Source organism: Oryctolagus cuniculus, chromosome 17 (genome assembly GCF_051225735.1).
Source record: "Oryctolagus cuniculus isolate XC-2025 breed Fujian yellow rabbit chromosome 17, ASM5122573v1, whole genome shotgun sequence".
NCBI classification, from domain to species: Eukaryota; Metazoa; Chordata; class Mammalia; order Lagomorpha; family Leporidae; genus Oryctolagus; species Oryctolagus cuniculus.
Genome location: NC_142883.1, coordinates 33,589,196 through 33,607,447, shown reverse-complemented (window position 1 = coordinate 33,607,447; position 18,252 = coordinate 33,589,196). Strand labels below are relative to the sequence as shown.

At 52.1% G+C, this 18,252-nt stretch overlaps 1 protein-coding gene across 7 annotated transcripts; it reads left to right on the top strand.

Moving 5' to 3' along the window:
• The first annotated feature begins 5,528 nt into the window (after positions 1-5,528).
• On the top strand, positions 5,529-18,142 carry MKS1 (MKS transition zone complex subunit 1). 7 transcript variants are annotated; one of them, XR_016224429.1, is made up of 18 exons: positions 5,529-5,698; positions 6,074-6,183; positions 7,990-8,060; positions 8,460-8,615; positions 9,939-10,036; positions 10,199-10,327; positions 10,539-10,643; positions 11,564-11,672; positions 12,157-12,213; positions 13,517-13,559; positions 13,817-13,882; positions 15,177-15,279; positions 15,626-15,695; positions 15,797-15,904; positions 16,600-16,733; positions 17,225-17,307; positions 17,393-17,490; positions 17,576-18,142. XR_016224429.1 is itself a non-coding variant. In XM_002719271.6 (18 exons), exons 1-18 carry the CDS (start codon positions 5,619-5,621, stop codon positions 17,665-17,667), a joined length of 1,680 nt encoding a protein of 559 aa, XP_002719317.1. In that variant the 5' UTR covers positions 5,530-5,618; the 3' UTR covers positions 17,668-18,142. The 7 variants fall into 7 exon arrangements, 5 of the variants coding, with proteins under 5 accessions (XP_089174754.1, XP_002719317.1, XP_089174755.1 ...); XM_002719271.6 differs by having other exon boundaries at positions 5,530-5,698; positions 15,209-15,279; XM_089318629.1 differs by having other exon boundaries at positions 5,613-5,852; positions 15,209-15,279.
• The last annotated feature ends 110 nt before the right edge of the window (positions 18,143-18,252 follow it).

Here is an 18,252-nt window from a genome sequence, read left to right as displayed (position 1 = left end):
GAGTGTCCTCCTTTGGCAAATGGGAGTGATAGCACCCAGCTGCATCCCGGGGTCTGAGAGATCCCGAGACAGCGTGTGCAGACACGGCAGGCCTGACTCAGCAGGGTGATTTCTTAGTCACAGGAGCGGCTACTTCAGCGTGAGCTGGATCTTGCGATGCCGCCCGTTGGCTGTCTCCGCCTCATCCAAATCCCCACTTACAATCCCGAGGAGGATCAGGGCTGAAACTAAGAAAGGAAATAGCTTAAGTACCATGTGCTCGCTGCTGGGCTGCATGTCAGACAGCAGGCAGGGAAATGGAGTTTCTTTTTTTGGCTTGTGCTGCTGGATTGCCTGGCTGTCCTGGTGCCTGTGTGGCTCCCATGGGCTGCTTGCTTGCTGTCTGAGGGAGAAATAAGGAGATGATTGGGCCCATGGGGCCCACTGGATCTCCCAGAGAACTTGTTTTTTGGATATGAAACACACCATGTCCAGGCTAAGGACAGCAGCTGGCACAGGCAGGATTTCTGCTCTTTTTTTTTTTTTTTTTGAGATTTATTTATTTATTTGAAAGACACACACACACACACACACACAGAGAGAGAGAGAGAGAGAGAGAAAGAGAGATCTTCCATCTGCTGGTTCACCCCCCAAATGGCCGCAACTGCCGGGGCTGGACCAGGAGCTTCATCTGTGTCTCCCATGTGCAGAGGCCCAAGCACTTGAGCCATCCTCCGCTGCTTTCCCAGGCACATTAGCAGGGAGCTGGATTGGAAGTAGAGCAGCCAGGACTTGCACCGGCAACCATATGGGATGCAGATGCTCCAGGCAGCACCTTTACCTGCCACGCCACAGCTGCTCCAGCCCCACGCAACTACATCTTTGATGGTCTGAAATTAAAAAACAAAAACACAACAACAACAACAACAAAACTCTCACAAGAATCCAGAGATAAAGCAGATTTCAGGGTTGGTTTAATCTAGTGGTGCTGGTGTCCCTTGCCTGCAGGTCTCCTGGTTTGCCTCCTGGAAGCTTTGATTCCAGGCTGCCCACAACCTCATCCACATCCAGGGAAGCTAGAATCTCACTCAGGAGAAAGGACAGGCTGCTTACGTGCTGAGCCACACTCCCACCCGTTGCTTCCAGGATCGCCTCCCCCAGAAGTACTTGGAGCCCATGCTGTCGCGGGCCTGCCCACACCTTCCTTGGCTGCCGTGCACGTTAGCTGTTCGGCTCTGTGCCAGGTCAGCATTGTCCTTGGCTGACAGGAACTATGCTGCCAACAGGTGTCTAAGAGGCTCCATTCTGCCTCTTCCCTAGGGAGCAATCAATTCTCCAAGGAGCCCCGATTTCTTTGTGCTGGAGACTGGTATTTAGAAACCACAGTCTAGTGATAGGTGTGCTCATTGCTAGTGGGGAGTGGCCATGTCTGTGGACAGAGCCAGGAACTGCACGCATAGATAGCAACTCACACACATGTGTGGATACAGACACACATATCTATCCTCTCTTTTGACCTTGTCTTTACACATTAAAAAAAAAAAACCATGAAGTTCTCCTGCTAACTCCTGCTCTGATCCAGCTCCACTGGGTCCATCCTCACTTTCACCCTTTTCTTTGTTGGTAGCTTCTTTCTCAAGAAAAATGGCTCTCATCATCTAGGATATATTGGCTTATTTGTTCAGTTCTAGCATGCATACACAATAGTTTCAGAATTGCTGTGAAATAAATGTATCGACCAGAGCCTCTGTGCTCGTGGACTTATCTCTTCTTATTTACTCCTCGGTTTCTAGTCAAAGCCCTGTTTCCCAAAGCCTCTTAGGTGCTTCCTTTCTTCCTCTGCCCTTCAGTGTGGTTGTGTGCTATATTTGTAACATAGGTTCATTTGTCACAGTCTGCATTACATTTTAAAAACCCTTCACTGCTTGGTAAATCATTTAACATTGAAATTCATTAAAATGCACTTGCTGTGATCAAAGCTCGCTAAGTTTCAATAATGTGACAACTGGGTACACCGCACAGATCCACGGGAACGGTGCCACCCCCATCAAACCCCCTCACATTGCCCCTTAGTGTCAGTTGCTATTCCTGAACACAGTGCCCAACAACAACTGATCTATTTTCCATCTCTATTGCTTGTCCCTTCTCTAGAATGTAATATAAAAGATATTGTACACTATGTAGTATAGTTTAGATAGTGTACAGTATTTAGTCTTTTGTGTCTTGTTTTTAAAGGTTTATTTATTTGAAAGGCAAAGTAACAGAGAAGGAGGGAGGGAAGGAGGAAGGAGAAGAGAAAGAGAGAGAGAGAATCCATTTGTTAGTTAACTCCCCAATGGCCTCCATGGCTGAAACTAGGAGTCCAGAACTCCATCTGGGTCTCCCTTGTTGGTGGCAGGGGCCCAAATAATGCATGACAGGAGGCATGAGCAGGGAGCTGGATCAGAAGCAGGGCAGAGGGGATTCAAAGAAGTGCTCCACTATGGGATGCTGGCCTTGTAAGTGGCAGCTTAACCTACTGTGCTACAATGCAGGTCCCCAGTGTGTTGTTTTGTTAACTTAGGGTAAGAATTTGAGACATCTATGTGGTTTTCTGTATTAGTAGTTTCTTATTTTTATTGTGTAGTATTCCATTGTATAGAAATTATGCAACCTGCTTCAACACTTACATGTTGATGGACATTCGGGCTATTTCCCACTTTCACTGTTGTCAATAAAGTTGCTGTGTACTTTCACAAACAGGTCTTTGTGTGGAAATGTACTATGATTCCTTCCAAGTGAATAGGCATGAATTGGATTACTGGTTCATATGGTAAATGCATGTTTTACTTTATAAGAAAGTCCCAGTTTTCCAAAGTGACTGTTACTTTGCATTCTGACCAGCAACTATGAGCATTCTAGGTGTTCCACAGCTCCACTAATTTTTGGTATCTTTTTTTTTTTTTTTTTTTTGATAGGCAGAGTTAGACAGTGAGAGAGAGAGAGAGAGAGAAAGGTCTTCTTTCTGTTGGTTCACCCCCCAGTGGTTGCTACGGCCGGCGCTGTGCTGATCCGAAGCTAGGAGCTGGGTGCTTCCTCCTGGTCTCCCATGTGGGTGCAGGGCTCAAGCACTTGGGCCATCCTCCACTGCCCTCCCGGGCCACAGCAGAGAGCTGGACTGGAAGAGGAGCCACCGGGACTAGAACCCGGTGCCCATATGAGATGCCGGCGCCGCAGGCGGAGGATTAACCAAGTGAGCTACGGCGTCAGTCCTGATCAGGATTTTTTAATTAAAACAAATTTTAGTTAACACACAAAAATGGCCCAGCCTCAGGGGTACAATGCGGCACTGCAGTACATGTATGAGCAGACACTGCGTGCTGACTAAATGAGGGCAATCAACATCCCTGTCTCCCCCAGCACCATCCCATGCTGGGAGGCGGCTTCGAGCTTCTCTCCTGCAGCCATTCATGAAGTAGCTTGCCGATCACTGGGAGCTGAGGCCCCCCTGGTGCTGTAGAACACCAGGATACGAGCTTCCCTCTAACTGTATTTTGGTGTCCATAATCCAACCTGCATCTGTCACCTCTCCCTCCACCCTTCCCAGACTGTAGAACTCTAGAATCATTATTCTACACTCAGACTTTGTTTTTTAGCTCTCACATGTGAGGGAGAACATGTGCTATTTGTTTTTCTATGTCTGACTTCTCTTAACATAATGTCCTCCTGTTCCATCCACAGCCACAAATGATAGGCTAGCAATCTTTTTTTTGTGATTGAATCATATTCCACTGTGTCTACATGCTATGTTTTCTTTATCCATTCGGCTGATGGGCATCAAGGTTGTGCATATCTTGGCTGTTGGTAACAGTGCAGCAATAGGGGTGGGCCTTCATGTTGTGTAATAAAAATGAAAATAAAAATAGAGCATAATAAAAATAGGAAGAGATTTTGACTTTTATTCTGTATAATCCAAACTTTTGATTCTCAAAAAGATGTCAGAATATGAGTACAGAATATCAGGGTACAAACTCCTTCCAGAATCTGATAAATGTTATGAACACTTCCCAGAAGTCAGAATTCTAGGGAAGGGGTTCATGGACCCATTGAATCCTATTCATGAATCTCAATTTTAAGAATTCTGATTTATGGAAATCAGTAAACAAAGAGAAAACATAAAGACCCAGTTAACCTGTAAAAACATAGTACTAAGTATGGTTAGTTACACCAATAGCTTATATTTCTACACCATGCAGTACAGTAACTAGTTTACATGTAATTATGTCAGACTGACTTTCCTAGGTGGGTAGGCTTCAAAAGGCTGGAATCCTAATGCTTTTATCACTAACTAGAGTGAAGCCTTAATGAATTCTTTAGCCCTTGGCCTTCACTAACTTCATCTGTTAAATGGGAATAAGGGGCCGGTGCTGTGGCATAGCGGGTAAAGCAGCTACCTGCAGTGCCAGCATCCCTCTTGGGCAATGGTTCTAGTCCCGGCTGTTCCACTTCTGATCCAGCTCTCTACTGTGGCCTGGGATAGCAGTAGAAGATGGCCCAAGTCCTTGGGCCCCTGCACCCACGTAGGAGACCTGGAAGAAGCTCCTGGCTCTGGGCTTCAGATCAGCAGCTCCAGCCATTGCGGCCAACTGGGCAGTGAACCAGTGGATGGAAGACCTCTCTGTCTCTCTGCCTCTCCTTTTCTCTGTGTGTAACTCTGACTTCCAAGTAAATAAGTAAATCTATAAAAAAATGGTGATAAAAATGGACTTAGGGTTTCCATGAGGATTGGGAAAAACCCCAACAAAGTTCCCAGGCTAAATTAGCTCCTACCTAAATGGTGCTATTTATGGAGAGTCCTTGGCAAGGCACAAACAGCAGCTATGGCACCCCAGGTGTTCAAGGCCATGCAATCAAACTGATTCCTGAATTCAGGGGACAACTGCTAACCCTGTTGGGGAAGTAGCAGATGTTAAAGGGAGCCAGCTGAGGTTAGGGCATGTCCTGAATGTCACTCTGTGGGCTTCTCAGAGGGCCAGGGCAGCACAGCAGTTAGTTTAATAATCTGGAACTAACACACAGGGGAGGAACCTGTGCCATGACTACATCTCTTCTTTCCTGCTGCTGTCTTCCTTGTTTTAACTGTTGGCCCTCCCTGTTTTTTCCTTCTCTGGCCCAGAGAATACCAACACAACGACTAATAAGTAGGACACCCGCACCCCCCCTCCCCCGCCCCTTGAAGAATGTGCGTTCGTGTCTGGGGAGTGCCACCACCTTCCCCGATTCCTTTGGGATTAATGGGTGCATTCTTTCAGTCTCCTCCGCCCGTTTTTCTTGCGTTCAGCGGAAGACAGTACGGCACAGTGGGAAAACAGGTCTAGTCTCATCACCCTGCATTTACGCCAAGTGGGCTGACGGCTGTGCCTGGCCCCTCATTTGTACAGCGCCCTAAGTCCCGCCTCGGGAGTGAGTGATCCTCGTTCGCACAAATGGTAAAGCGGACATTCGCAGGCTCCTGCACTGCCCGCTCTGGGGCGCTAGGGGGCGACGCCGCGGCGGGAAGGGCGGGTTGCGTGCGTAGCGTCTCCGCCCCAGCGTCTGCGTTGCCAGGGGAACTGGGGGCGGTGTGCTTTCCGGCGCAGTCGCTGCGCGTCGCAGATATCATGGCGGAGACCGTCTGGAGTACTGACACCGGGGAAGCAGTGTATCGCTCCCGGGACCCTGTGCGCAACCTGCGCCTCCGGTAGTCACGCCGCCCCAGCCCGGGGTGCTATGCTTTTATGCCCTTAGATAGTTCGAGCCTGAACTTGTCGTTCTTCTGAGGCCCCCACTTGCGCTTACAATCCCGATCTTCCTCCCTGGTCTCTCTACATCGCTCTGCATTCCACAGATCTTCTGTACGCAGGGCTTCCAAGCTCGCCTTCCACACCCAACCAGGTCGTTTCAAGGCCTGTCGCTCTCCGATTCCTCAAGCCCTGGCTCCGCAGTAGTCCTCTCACCCTCTCTTCCCCGTAGGGCCCACGCCCCACCCGGCGCCTGCCCTGTGTTTTGTATTTCCCATGCTTGCTCTGCGTTGTGTGTGTTGTAACGCGTATTCGAGCTTCTGTTTTCTTCACAGAGTCCACCTGCAAAGAATCACCTCAGGCAGCTTTCTTCATTACCAGCCTGCGGCCCAGCCTCGGAAGGACCTCATAGACTTGGCCACCTTCAGGCCTCATCCCACTGCCAGTGGGTGTCACGGTGGAGTCGCAGCCCCCTGGGGACCTGGGCGAGGGCCTGGGGGGTAGAGGTTCCCGTTAGGACAGAATAGACCCAGGCCTGTGGTGTTCAGAGAAAGCTGCACTTTTTTTTAAATTTTATTTTTATTTTTTATTTTTTTTTTGACAGGCAGAGTGGACAGTGAGAGAGAGAGAGACAGAGAAAGGTCTTCCTTTGCCGTTGATTCACCCTCCAATGGCCGCCACGGCTGGTGCACTGCTGCCGGCGCACTGTGCTGATCCAATGGCAGGAGCCAGGTGCTTCTCCTGGTCTCCCATGGGGTGCAGGGCCCTAGTACTTGGGCCATCCTCCACTGCACTCCCTGGCCACAGCTGGCCTGGAAGAGGGGCAACCAGGACAGAATCTGGCGCCCTGACCGGGACTAGAACCCGGTGTGCCGGCGCCGCAAGGCGGAGGATTAGCCTAGTGAGCCGCGGTGCTGGCCCCACATTTTTTTTTTTTTAAGAAGTATTTTTATTTCTTTGAAAGACAGAGTTACAGAGAGAGGTAGAGCCAGAGAGAGGTCTTCCATCTGCTGGTTCACTTCCCAAATGACCACAATGGCCAGAGCTGAGCTGATCCAAAGCCAGGAGCCAGTAACTTCTTCCAGGTCTCCCATGCGGGTGCAGGGGCCCAAGGACTTGGGCCATCTTCTACTGCTTTCCCAGGCCATAGCAGAGAGCTGTGATTGGAAGAGGAGCAGCCGGGACACGAACCGGCACCCATTTCGGGTGCTGGCACTGTAGGCTGGGGCTTTAACCCACTGTGCCACAGCGCCGGCCCCAACTGCACCTTTCTTACCTAGGAGAAATGGAAGGCATAGAGATTGTGTTGCTTGCCCAAGGTCATATAATTGGAGCCTGCACTTGAACCCAGGTGGTGTTAACTACTTCATCGTGTTGTTTGTGGAAATTGAATAAGATACGATTCCTGCTATCAAGATACTGAGGCAAATTGTGGTCCAGTATAGTGGCAAAAGACAGCGTATATCTGATATGTTATAAATGGGCCTGGCAACCATAGCATTTATGGCTTTTTGTTCGTTTGTCTAAGAAAGATATGCTCAAACTACATATGCATGTAAATACTTTTAAAAACAATTTTACGATTGAAGACTGCTTGCAGACTGTGCGTTTGAACACCCACTGTGTTCTTGTGGTTCTCCTTATCTGGGAAGCCATAGGTGTGAGGAACAGAGGCTGGTGCTTGTATTGGGCCATTAGTGTTTCTGCCTTTTGTTTCTCTGCACTCAGAAGTATTCCTCTGTGAAATGGGGGTTTTGAAGCTGTGTCTCTGAAAAAGATACTCACCCCTGGAGTGTGTTAGATCTGGTTCTTTAACAAATCATTTATTTGCCTTCCCTGCCCTCTCCTGACGCTTGGTCTCTGACATGATTGTGATTCTAGCTGTATGGCTTCAGGAACAATTAAAATGAAAATGCCAGGGTTCTTACCTAGCAAATGCAGGCAGCTGGCATTGAAGAAGAGCTGGCTGGTCAACCTATATCCTAGGCTCAGTTCCTGACAATGAGTTAAATTGACTACTTCCTGGAAGGCAGAACTACATTTTATTCAAATTAGAATAGTGATTAAGACTTTGTGAGTTTTAATCTTGGCTTCAACTCCTGCTAACTCCAGTGTATCCTTTGTCTACATTGAATGCTTAATAAATCACTGAACTCCTGCTGGTTTTGTGGCAAACATAAGAGTAGGGGCTTTGGTTACAATCAACCTCAGAGCAAGAAATGGTGGTGACATAACTCTGTTGTCTTTGCAGGTGGACATCGCCCAGAGGAAGATGAAGATGAGGAGGTGGTCATTGGGTGGCAGCAGAAGCTCTTTAGCCAGGTGAGCGGGTGTCGTTCACCGCGTGGTCTCCCTCCACCTGGCTGGTTCTACATTGCCAAAGTGATTTCTGGGATGGTCGTAGCAATTTGTACCTCCCTCTGTTGTGTTTACAAGGGCAGTGTAATATAGTGACCACCACCGCTCAGTGTTATGACCCTGGGTGAGGCACGTTTCCCCACCGTGGACCCTACGCCACCTATAACAATGGGGTTGGACTAGAGCTTCACCCCTTTGCTCTCTAACATTCTTGGGTCCCCTGCCCTCCATTGGTTTAAATCTATGAGAATTAATTATGGAGCTATGTCAGATAATATCAGCTCTCTAGGACTGATTTGGTAGTAGTTCTAGGATCAGAATTTTGAGGTATCTCGGATGTCTGTTTCCTTGTGGCGACCTCAGTTTGAAGTAGATCTGTACCAGAATGAAGCAGCCTGTCAGAGCCCTTTGGATTACCAGTACCGGCAAGAGATCCTGAAGCTGGAGCAGTCGGGGGGCAGGAAGAACCGACGAATCTTTACCTACACCGACTCTGACCGCTACACCAATTTGGAGGAGGTATTGTTCTTCCCAAGGCCCTGTAGCTTCCTTCTTTGCCTCCCCTGGCTTTTTGGCTTCACTGGGTTCTGGGTGCTAAATCGGAAGCCTGGCAAGGGAGGAGATCCATAGGCTGTCTGGAAACTGCCGTGAGCTGCTGGCAGCCAAGCTGAGGCACAGTGGGCAGAGTGCAGGTGGTGTGGCTGCTGCTCCCGTCTCCGCCTGCTGGAGGGCCAGGAGGGGTGTGCAGCGTCTCGGAGGCCAGACTTGCAGGGTGCAAACCCGCAGAAGCAACCCTTTGACTGCCTCCAGGCATCGTGGGTGGAATCTGGGACAATCTAGATAAAATTCAACAGGGACCGCAGCCACGGCTCTGAGTGTACGTGTTTGAAGAGGCTTCAGAGAGCCGTGAGGGGAATGTGGTCTCCTGCAGCTGCCTCTGCCATACCCTTGTGGACTTGTTCTGTTTTCTTCTGTCACTGCATAAGCTCTAGCTTCTCAGTGAGATCTTTCAACTCCGGGAGGGTGCAGCCTACATTCTGTGGTTTCAGTCTCTAACCCTGCAGCTCTGCAAGGGGCAGGTGTTAAATGAGTGTTTTGCAAGGTTGGAAGGCTTCTGTTAAGAGAGATGTGGGTTGGTAGCATGTAATATTCAGGTTGTCTGTTTTGGCAAAGCAAATAAAAATGCAGGTAGAGCTCAGTGACCCACGTCAGGATTTTCCACAGAATGTCTGTATCCCATTTGGTGTTTTCCAGCAACCTGGTTAACTTCAACATCTACTGGGCAGACTGACCCAGCTTTTTGATTGTAGGTGCTCAACGAATGCAGACCGACTTTAAATCAGAATAAACAGCTCATTTCTAGAATTCTGGCGGAAGGGAATGGGCATTTGGTTTAGTGATTAGGATGTCCATTCTCCATATCAGAGAGCCTGGGTTCAATACCCAAGTCGTGCTCCTGACTCCAGCTTCCTGCTGTTGTGCACCCTAAGACTCGAGTAACTGGGTTCCTGCTGCCCACGTGGGAGACCTGGATGGAATTCCTGGCTCCCAGTCCAGCCACTGTGGGTGTTTGGAGAGTGAACCAGTGGATGGGAGCTCTCCTTCCCTGTCAAATAAATAAAAAATTAAAGGAATTCTTCAATTCTAGGGCAGACCGAGACACGGCAGGAGTCCTCTCTGGATTGTTTGTGCCACACTCCCCCATTGACGCGTGTAATTGTGAGGTGGTTATACCCAGGTTCAGGCTCCTGAAGAGGTTTCACAAGGAAGATGAGCACGCAGACACTCGGGCCCCTGTGGCCCTGACCAGCTGGCTTCCACGGGGTTGCTCTCTTTCCCCAGCACTGTCAGAAGATGACCACTGCGGCCAGCGAGGTGCCGTCATTCTTGGTCGAACGAATGGCAAACGTCAGGCGGCGGCGGCAGGACAGGCGAGGGACGTGAGTGCAAGCACCCGGGGACAAAGGGTGCTGGGTGGCCCTTCCGTGCCACTGTGCACAGTGTGTCCGGCGACTCGGGTTGCCCAGTGTGCTTCCCTGGGTTCCCCTGTCAGGCTCTGCAGGGGGTGCTGGGGAAGTGACCCTTCCGATGGTGTCTCCCAGGGAGGGCGGCATCCTCAAGTCACGCATTGTCACCTGGGAGCCCTCGGAAGACTTCGTCCAGAACAACCATGTCATTAACACCCCTCTTCAGACGATGTACATCATGGCCGACCTGGGGCCCTACGGCAAGTGAGTGCAGCGGCTCACTGCCCAGCCCCCACCCGCCTCATCCCTTATCGCGGACCATTGGCTTCCTGGCACAGTCTTCTGGCTCTCGGGAGGGAAGGGCTTTGTCTTCTTAGTAGAAGAAGCCTCATCCTCTTCCCTGGAGCAGGCTGACGACCTGTGCCTCTTTTCCTGGAGGGGACCGGTGACTTGGTGTTGACTTCCTGGTTCCTAGGCTTGGCTATAAGAAGCATGAACATGTCCTGTGTACTCTGAAGGTGGACAGCAATGGCGTGATCACAGTGAAGCCGGACTTCACTGGCCTCAAAGGACCCTACAGGTGAGGAGAGGAAGGGAGGGGCAGTGGCAACTGGCGTTCCTGCCTTTGGCTTCTCTTCCTGCTCCTGATCCCCGACGTTCTCAGAAACTCTGCATGTGCGCCAGCTTTGCAGTCCCCAGGCAGCGGCTCATACTTTGTTCCGGTCCCTGGCACTTCGTGTGCAGCTGCACCAGTTTGAAAGCCATCCCTCCAGCAGGGTGGTTGCTGATGTGAAGACGCTCCTGCACGCTGCGGAGCGTAGGGACCGGAGCAGGGCAGGTGAACGCAGCCAGCTCTCTTCCTCTGGGCTGTCGTAGGGAACAGTTGTTATGTTAGAAGTTGTCTGGGCCGGCGCCGCGGCCCACTTGGCTAATCCTCCGCCTGCGGCACTGGCACCCCGGGTTCTAGTCCCAGTCAGGGCGCCGGATTCTGTCCCAGTTGCCCCTCTTCCAGGCCAGCTCTCTGCTGTGGCCCAGGAAGGCAGTGGAGGATGGCCCAAGTCCTTGGGCCCTGCACCCGCGTGGGAGACCAGGAGAAGCACCTGGCTCCTGGCTTCGGATTGGCACAGCATGCTAGCCATAGCGGCCACTTGGGGGGTGAACCAACGGAAAAGGAAGACCTTTCTGTCTCTCTCTCTCACTAATTCTGCCTGTCAAAAAAAAAAAAGATGTCTGGACCAATCTCTCCACCTTTTGGGTGAGAGAACTGGGAGCCAGGGTTGTGCCTTTGGGCTGCACTGTGACTTGGAGGCCGAAATGGGCCTGAAATTCCCTCATCTGTGGTCCTTTCTGTTTTGCCACTTGGTTTCCCTCTCCTGACTGTCATTAATGGCCGTTTCCATCATACGTGCGTCAAGTGAGACGTGTGGCCAGGGACGGCCTGTCTGGAGGGCCTCCTCTCTTACCATCAGAGTGGGTCCTTTTGTGGTTTTGACCTCACAGAATCGAGACAGAGGGGGAGAAGCAGGAGCTGTGGAAGTACACAATCGACAACGTGTCCTCCCTCGCACAGCCGGAAGAGGAGGAGCGGGAACAGCGTGTCTTCAAGGATGTAAGAGCTACTTCACTGCTGGTGCCGACGTCGGGGGGTGGGCTGCGCCCTTCGTGGCCCATGTGCCCCCAGGCAGCTCTGCTGTGCTGTCACCGCGGACCCTTGGGGGCGTCCTGTGACGTAGCAGCCATCCCAGTGGCTGTCTTTGAGCATTCCCCAGGCACTTCATATCCCATTTTTCAATGAGGGCTCACAGCAGACCAGCTGAGGTGAACACCTTTATAGTTACCATTTTTTGTAAGTGAGTAACCGAGACTGCAGAGCTAAGGATCTGCCCAAGGCCAGCGAACTTGCAAGTATGAGAGCCAGGGTTTGTCCCAGACCAGCTGGCTCCAGAGCCTCTGTCGGTGCTGGGATGCGAAGGCCTCCAGTCCTCAGTTGCCACTCCTGCTATTGCTGCTTTTCTCCTGCCCGTCCAGAACTGAACCCTGGTCTGGCTGGGGCCGCATCCTGAGGTTCGGTTTGGTGTGGTTTGGCTCCTCAGCTTTACGGCCGGCACAAGGAGTACCTGAGCAGCCTCGTGGGCACCGACTTTGAGATGGTGAGTAGCTGGGCCTCCTGCAGCTCGGTGGGCCATGTGCGGCCAGAGCGTTCTGACTGTCAGTGAGGAACTGTGCCTCTCGGAAAGTCTCCAGGACAGAGTCTTCAGAGTAGAACGGGTGTCGCAGAAGAGCACACGGGCCACAGTGCTTGTGCTGGTGTAGCCATGTTGGTGCACGGGAAAGGCCCACCACGGAGGCTTTCTCTGGGGAGGGTGGCCTGCCAGGTAGTGCATGGGCGTGGGTGACTTCCACTTTTTATTCCCTAAACTTGGGCAATTTTGAGTTTTTAATCAGTGGTAATGCATTCATGTGATACTTTAATTTCAAAAACAAATATACAGATAAAAATGTCTTCCTCAACTTTAATGTGAGTATTTTCCTGAGTTAGCTTATAGAGAAGGGAGATATTTTGACTCTTTTTTTAAGAAATTTATTTATTTATGTTGCATATTTGGAAAAGAGAGAGCATGAGAGAGATTGATTGATCTTCCACCCACTGGTTCACTCTCCAAATGCTCTCAACGGCCAGGGCTGAGCGAGGCTGAAGCCAGGAGTCAGGGACTCCATTTAGGTCTTGTATGTGGGTGGTAGGGACCTACATATTTGAGCCATAACCTGCTGCTTCCCAGGGGGTGCATGAACAGGAAACTGGAATCAGAAACAGAGCTGAGATTCAAACCAGGTGCTCCCAGGTGCAAGGCTACAGGAGCCCCAGCAGTGTCTTAACTACTGTTCCAAACACCCACCCCCATTTGTCTCATAACCAAACAGCAGTTTAGGTTGATGATTCCGTGTCTGTTCTTTGCCTTCCTTCATTCCAGGAGTTCCGTCTCTAGATCTGGACCAAGGATGGGACTATCCACTGCTGTCTCTCTCTCAAAAATTAACTTCTGTTGTTTTCATATTTGCAGAAGCAACAGGTGTTCTGTGTCCAAAAGTTAGATAACACAGATGCATCAATAATTTAAAAAGAAAACCTGGCTTCCTGACCTCAGCCATTTCCTGAAGGGTGCAGAGGGTGCAGCTTCCCGTCCATCTCAGAGGGCAGCTGTTGCGTCCCTTGGCTGATTTCCCATTCTGCCTTGTCCTCCCCACTTGAATTACGTGCTACTCCCCTATGGGATGATTCTAGAAACAAAGGGGACGGATCTGCAGAGGGTGTGAGGGAGGGGAGAGAGTGCAGTAGTGACCCCCAGGGTCCAGCATCCATTGGCAGGTGTGCTGCAGACCTGTGGGCGGGGCTGCAGCCAAAGTGCTGATTCCCTGCAGATCCCCTGATCTCGCTGCTTGTCTCCACCTTAGACCGTCCCAGGTGCACTCCGGCTCTTCGTAAATGGAGAGGTGGGTAAGTGTCTTCCAGACAGAGATCTCGGACGCTTGGGTGAGTGCCGCAGTGGAGCCATGAACAGTGCTCCCTGCCTGGGGGGAGGCCTTGGCTTGTCTGCAGTGCTTGGGAAACTCAGTGCTGAGTGTCTCCTGGAAGCACACGGGGGTTCTGGCCCTCAGCACTCTTGTTCCCAGAGCACAGAGGATGTAGCCCTCGCAGGACTAGGCAGAGTGGAAGGAGAAAAAGCTCAAGTGATTTCCTGTTTTCTCCGTTAGTTTCAGCCCGAGGCTATGAGTACGACAATCTCTATGTGCACTTCTTTGTGGAGCTGCCAAGCACTAGTAAGTAATGTTCTTGCCTCTCCTTTTGTCGCCATCCTGACAATTCTGGAGACCTCCGCTCAGGCTTCCCTCCCTGCTTCTCCACTGAAGCGGCCACTGATCACGGCCACGTGCCAAATCCAGCGGGGACTTCCCTGCTTTCTCTTCCCCCGCTGTCTCTGAAGCATGTGCCACTCTCTCCCATGTTGTTGGTGGCTCGTAGGCCTTCCTGTGAGTCCCGTCCCTCTGTGGACCCTCGCCAGCAGAATGCCCGAGGCTGAGCTTGGGCGGTCTGTCCCTCTTCCTAGGCCACCTCACCCGGCCTGTGGCTTAGCCACACCTGGATGTCTCAGACGCCCTGGTTTCCATCTCAGCCTCAACCTCACCCCTGAACTCCAGATCCCGTCCGGAACCCTGTCGTTTCTGCTTGCCTTCACCAAGAAGAACTCACGATTCTCCTCCTCCCTCAGCTGTGCTTTCCTGGTCTTGCCCATCTAGCAGAATGGCAGTGTCGTCCGCTCAGTTCCTGATGACAGAAACCTAGGAGATCGATTCCTCTCTTTCTCTAGCTGTCTGCAGCCACTCAGCCCATCCGCTGTCAGCTCTGTCGTCAGTCCGTCCTCTGCACCCCAAGCCACTGCCATCTCTTAACTACGCCAGTGCATTAAGTTTCTGACTTACCCTCTTGCTTCCTCTCTTGCTCATACTTGCGGTTTTTTGCTGTGTGCACTACAGCTAAACAGAGTTATTAAAATATAATCCAGTTGTATCTTTTTTGAGCGAAAACCCCAACAGTCCCCTGCCCCCCAACACTTAGAGTGAACCCCAAACTCCATACCCTGAGTGAGGCCCTGTTTGTCCCTTACAGCATTCGCCATTCTTTCTGTTCTTGAACATGCCAAGTTCATTCCTCCGAGACTCCTTCCAGCACCATTCCCTTTGTCTGAAATCCATCGTCCACATCTTTGCATGGCTGGTTCCTCAGAGCTTGGCTCTCAGCCTGTCACTCTGAGAACTCTTCTTCCACTGCCTTGTCCAAGTGAGCCCCAAGTCGCTCAGCCCCCCGTTTGGTTTTAGGGTAGCCCTTCCCACTACCTGATAGTCTCTTGTGGGCCTGATTCTTTTCTGTCTCCCTACCACCCCACCCAATGTTAGCTCCATAAGAGATAAGAATCTTTTCTGTCTGGTTACCAAGATATCCTAGAACGTAGCAGACATTAGTTTCTGGCAGAGGAATGATTGACTGTGTGTGTGAATGAGCGAATGAGAGAAGGAAAGAACTCAGTTTTTTCTCAGCTTCTTGCTCTCCTCCCAGGTGAGCTTATATACCTGGTCTTTGGCTTTCAGACTGGTCAAGCCCAGCCTTCCAGCAGCTCTCAGGAGTAACGCAGACCTGTGCTACCAAGTGCCTGGGAATGGTACGGAGGATGAGGACGGTTTCTGGGTGGGCATGAGGGTTGGAAGCAGAATTTGAAGCATTACCAGGCCAATGGCCGTGCACGCTGGGGAGGAGTCCGGAGCCAGGCCTGACTCTTCTACGGTGCTGCGGGGTGCCTGGGCTGGGGGGTGCCTGGGCTGGGGGTCTTCTCTCTGGGTGAGAATGGCAGCGGCTTTGCCCCTCAGCTTCTTGTTTCCCACCAGGGAGGATAATTTGTCTTTTTCCTTCATGAAGACGACCTTGCATGGGCCACAGGGAGCACAGATTCCAGGGGAGGCCCTGGCCACCGTGCGACCTGACCGTAAAGTGACCCTCCTCTTTTTCAGGACAAGGTGGCTTACTTCTGTTACCCATTCACATTCGAAGCCTTCTTCCTGCACGAGGATGAATCCGCTGGTGAGCAGCTCCGTGGCTGGCCCGGGCCCTGGTTCTCCTCTGCAGTGCCCCCTCTCGGGGAAGCCTCCTGTGACCCGGCTGCTTTGCTCACTTGCTCCCAGATTCTCTGCCGGAGTGGCCTGTGCTCTACTGTGAGGTCCTCTCGCTGGACTTCTGGCAGAGGTATCGCGTGGAAGGCTACGGGGCTGTGGTGCTGCCTGTCACCCCAGGTAACCTCTCGTCCCTGCCCTGCTGCCAGAGGCTGTGGGTCCTGGGGCAACACTAACACTTCCAAAAGGTGTGCGTGTCTCTCATAAGCAGCGGGGTCATAAGAGATGAGAAGCTTCTCCTGTGAGGAATTGCTGCCAGTCCGTTGCAGACATCTGAGCAACAGCAGAGCTAACTTCTGCAGCTGAGCAGCCTGGCCACCTCTGTTCTCTGCCCAGCGCTCTTCCGATGCAATATGGCCTTGAGGAAGAAGCTGCAGGGCGATGGGCCCTGAGTGCACACACTGAAGGGATCTGCAGTCATTCTGAAATAAAAGCACTGATCTTTTATGGAGTGCAGACCCTGAGCTAAAGGCTTCTCAGTTAATTCTTGTGGCCACTCTGTGGGGCGTAGGTCGTCATCTTTGCATTTTACTAGATGAGGGGAAAGAGGCTCTGGGAGGCTCTGAAACTTTGTCCTTGAGTGTACAGGTCACAGACGGCCCGGCCGAGATTTGCATTTCCGTCTCACTGGTTTCCACCCAGGTGCTCGTCACCACTGTGCTAGCCCTCACCAGAGGCTAGGCCGTCACGAGCCCTGACATTTCTTCCTCCATCACTGCAGGTCTCAGTGGTGCAGGCCCGTGGCATTGCTAGGAGTCAGAGAGGGACCATGTACCCTTTCGGGACCTGGCCCCACTCCCTTCTCCCTTGCACAGGCTCGTATACCCTGACTGTGTCCACGTGGAGGCCAGTGGAGCTTGGCACGCTGGCTGAGCTCAGGAGGTTTTTCATCGGCGGTTCTTTGGAACTGGAGGACCTGTCTTATGTTCGGATACCAGGAACCTTCAAGGTGGCTTTTGTCTGAGGAGACCCCATGCTGGGAACTTACACTCCTGTCTCTCTGTTCTCTGGAAGGCAGAGTCTGGGTTAAGGCCCCTTGGTCATCATTGCGTCCCATTACTTAGCGCTTGCTTCCTGTGACTTCCGCTGGAAGTCATGGCCATGTTTGGAACCAGGTGGGGGATCTCTTCTGCTCTCCAGGAGATCCCTAGAAAGGAGTGCCCTTGGAGCTTTCCCACGCTCCTTGTGGAAAACGAAGGGCTCAGTAATCAGTGGGGGAGGAGTGGCAGGAGGCTGGCAAGGCTGCCTAGTCTCAGAGGAGCTCTGCAGGCTCCCTGGTCACAGTGGGGCAGCCGGTACTGGCCCTGAGCTGGTGGGATGGGGTCTCCCCGATGGAAACGGTCTTCCTGAGAATGAGAATCAGAAGGGCGGCAAGGCCAGTGTGGGGCCCCAGGTCCAGAAACCTCAGAAACCTGATGCTGTCCCATCCGTATGTCCCAGGGGGAGCGTCTGAGCCGCTTTGGATTCCGCACCGAGACCACAGGCAGTGTCACCTTCCGCTTGCACTGTCTGCAGCAGTCCAGGTGAGTGGCCCTGGCCCTGTGCCTTGGGACTCCTTATCCCTGGGTGCCGGGCAATGCCCCAACCGTGAGGTGGGCTTCCTTGCAGGGCCTTCATGGAATCAAGCTCCCTGCGGAAAAGGATGCGGAGTGTGTTGGACCGTCTGGAGGGATTCAGCCAGCAGAGCTCCATTCACAATGTGCTGGGTAGGTTGCCCTCCCCAGCTGGCCACCCAGGGCCATGTGGGCCGTGTTCCTGCCTGTACCATGGCAGCGTCTCCTTCTCCTGCAGAGGCCTTCCGTCGAGCCCGGCGCCGCATGCAGGAGGCCCGGGAAAGCCTCCCCCAGGACCTAGTGAGCCCCTCAGGAACCATGGTCTCCTAGCCCACCGCAGCCCTGGCCCACCATGCAGGAAGACACGACGAGAGAGGGGCTGGCACAGTCAGTGATCCTGTGGCCCCGTGTGGCCCCGCTTCACATTTCAGCAGCTGCAGATGGGCTCCACAGCAAGGCAGGCTTTCTGGTCTGAGACTCATTTGGGTGAGCACACGGTCAGCCTGTTCTTGACCCAGCCTCTTGCACGGGCTCAGTGGTAGGGAGCAGCAGGCAGTTCCTGCCCACAGCCTTGCAAAATGGAACCGATTTTCTTTCAAGAAACAGGAAGGAGAGACTTAAACCACTGGCCCCTCAGTCTCAGCTGCCTCTTTCCAGCACAGCCTTCTGCTATTGCTTGGGGCTTATTGAGCTGGAGATGTGACTCATTTCATAAGCGAAGGCTGAGGGCAGTGCCTAGTCCCTTCTGTTAGCTGGGCAGTGTGTTTTTATTGTGCTTTTGTGCATAAAAACTTTTTTATATTGACTGATGTTCTGTGGCTGCTTCTCTGCTCAGGTCACTGGCATGCCTGAGGGGTTCGTCTCAGTGCTGGGGCCCCTGCTGCTGTTCCCACTCTAGAGTATTCTTTGGACTCT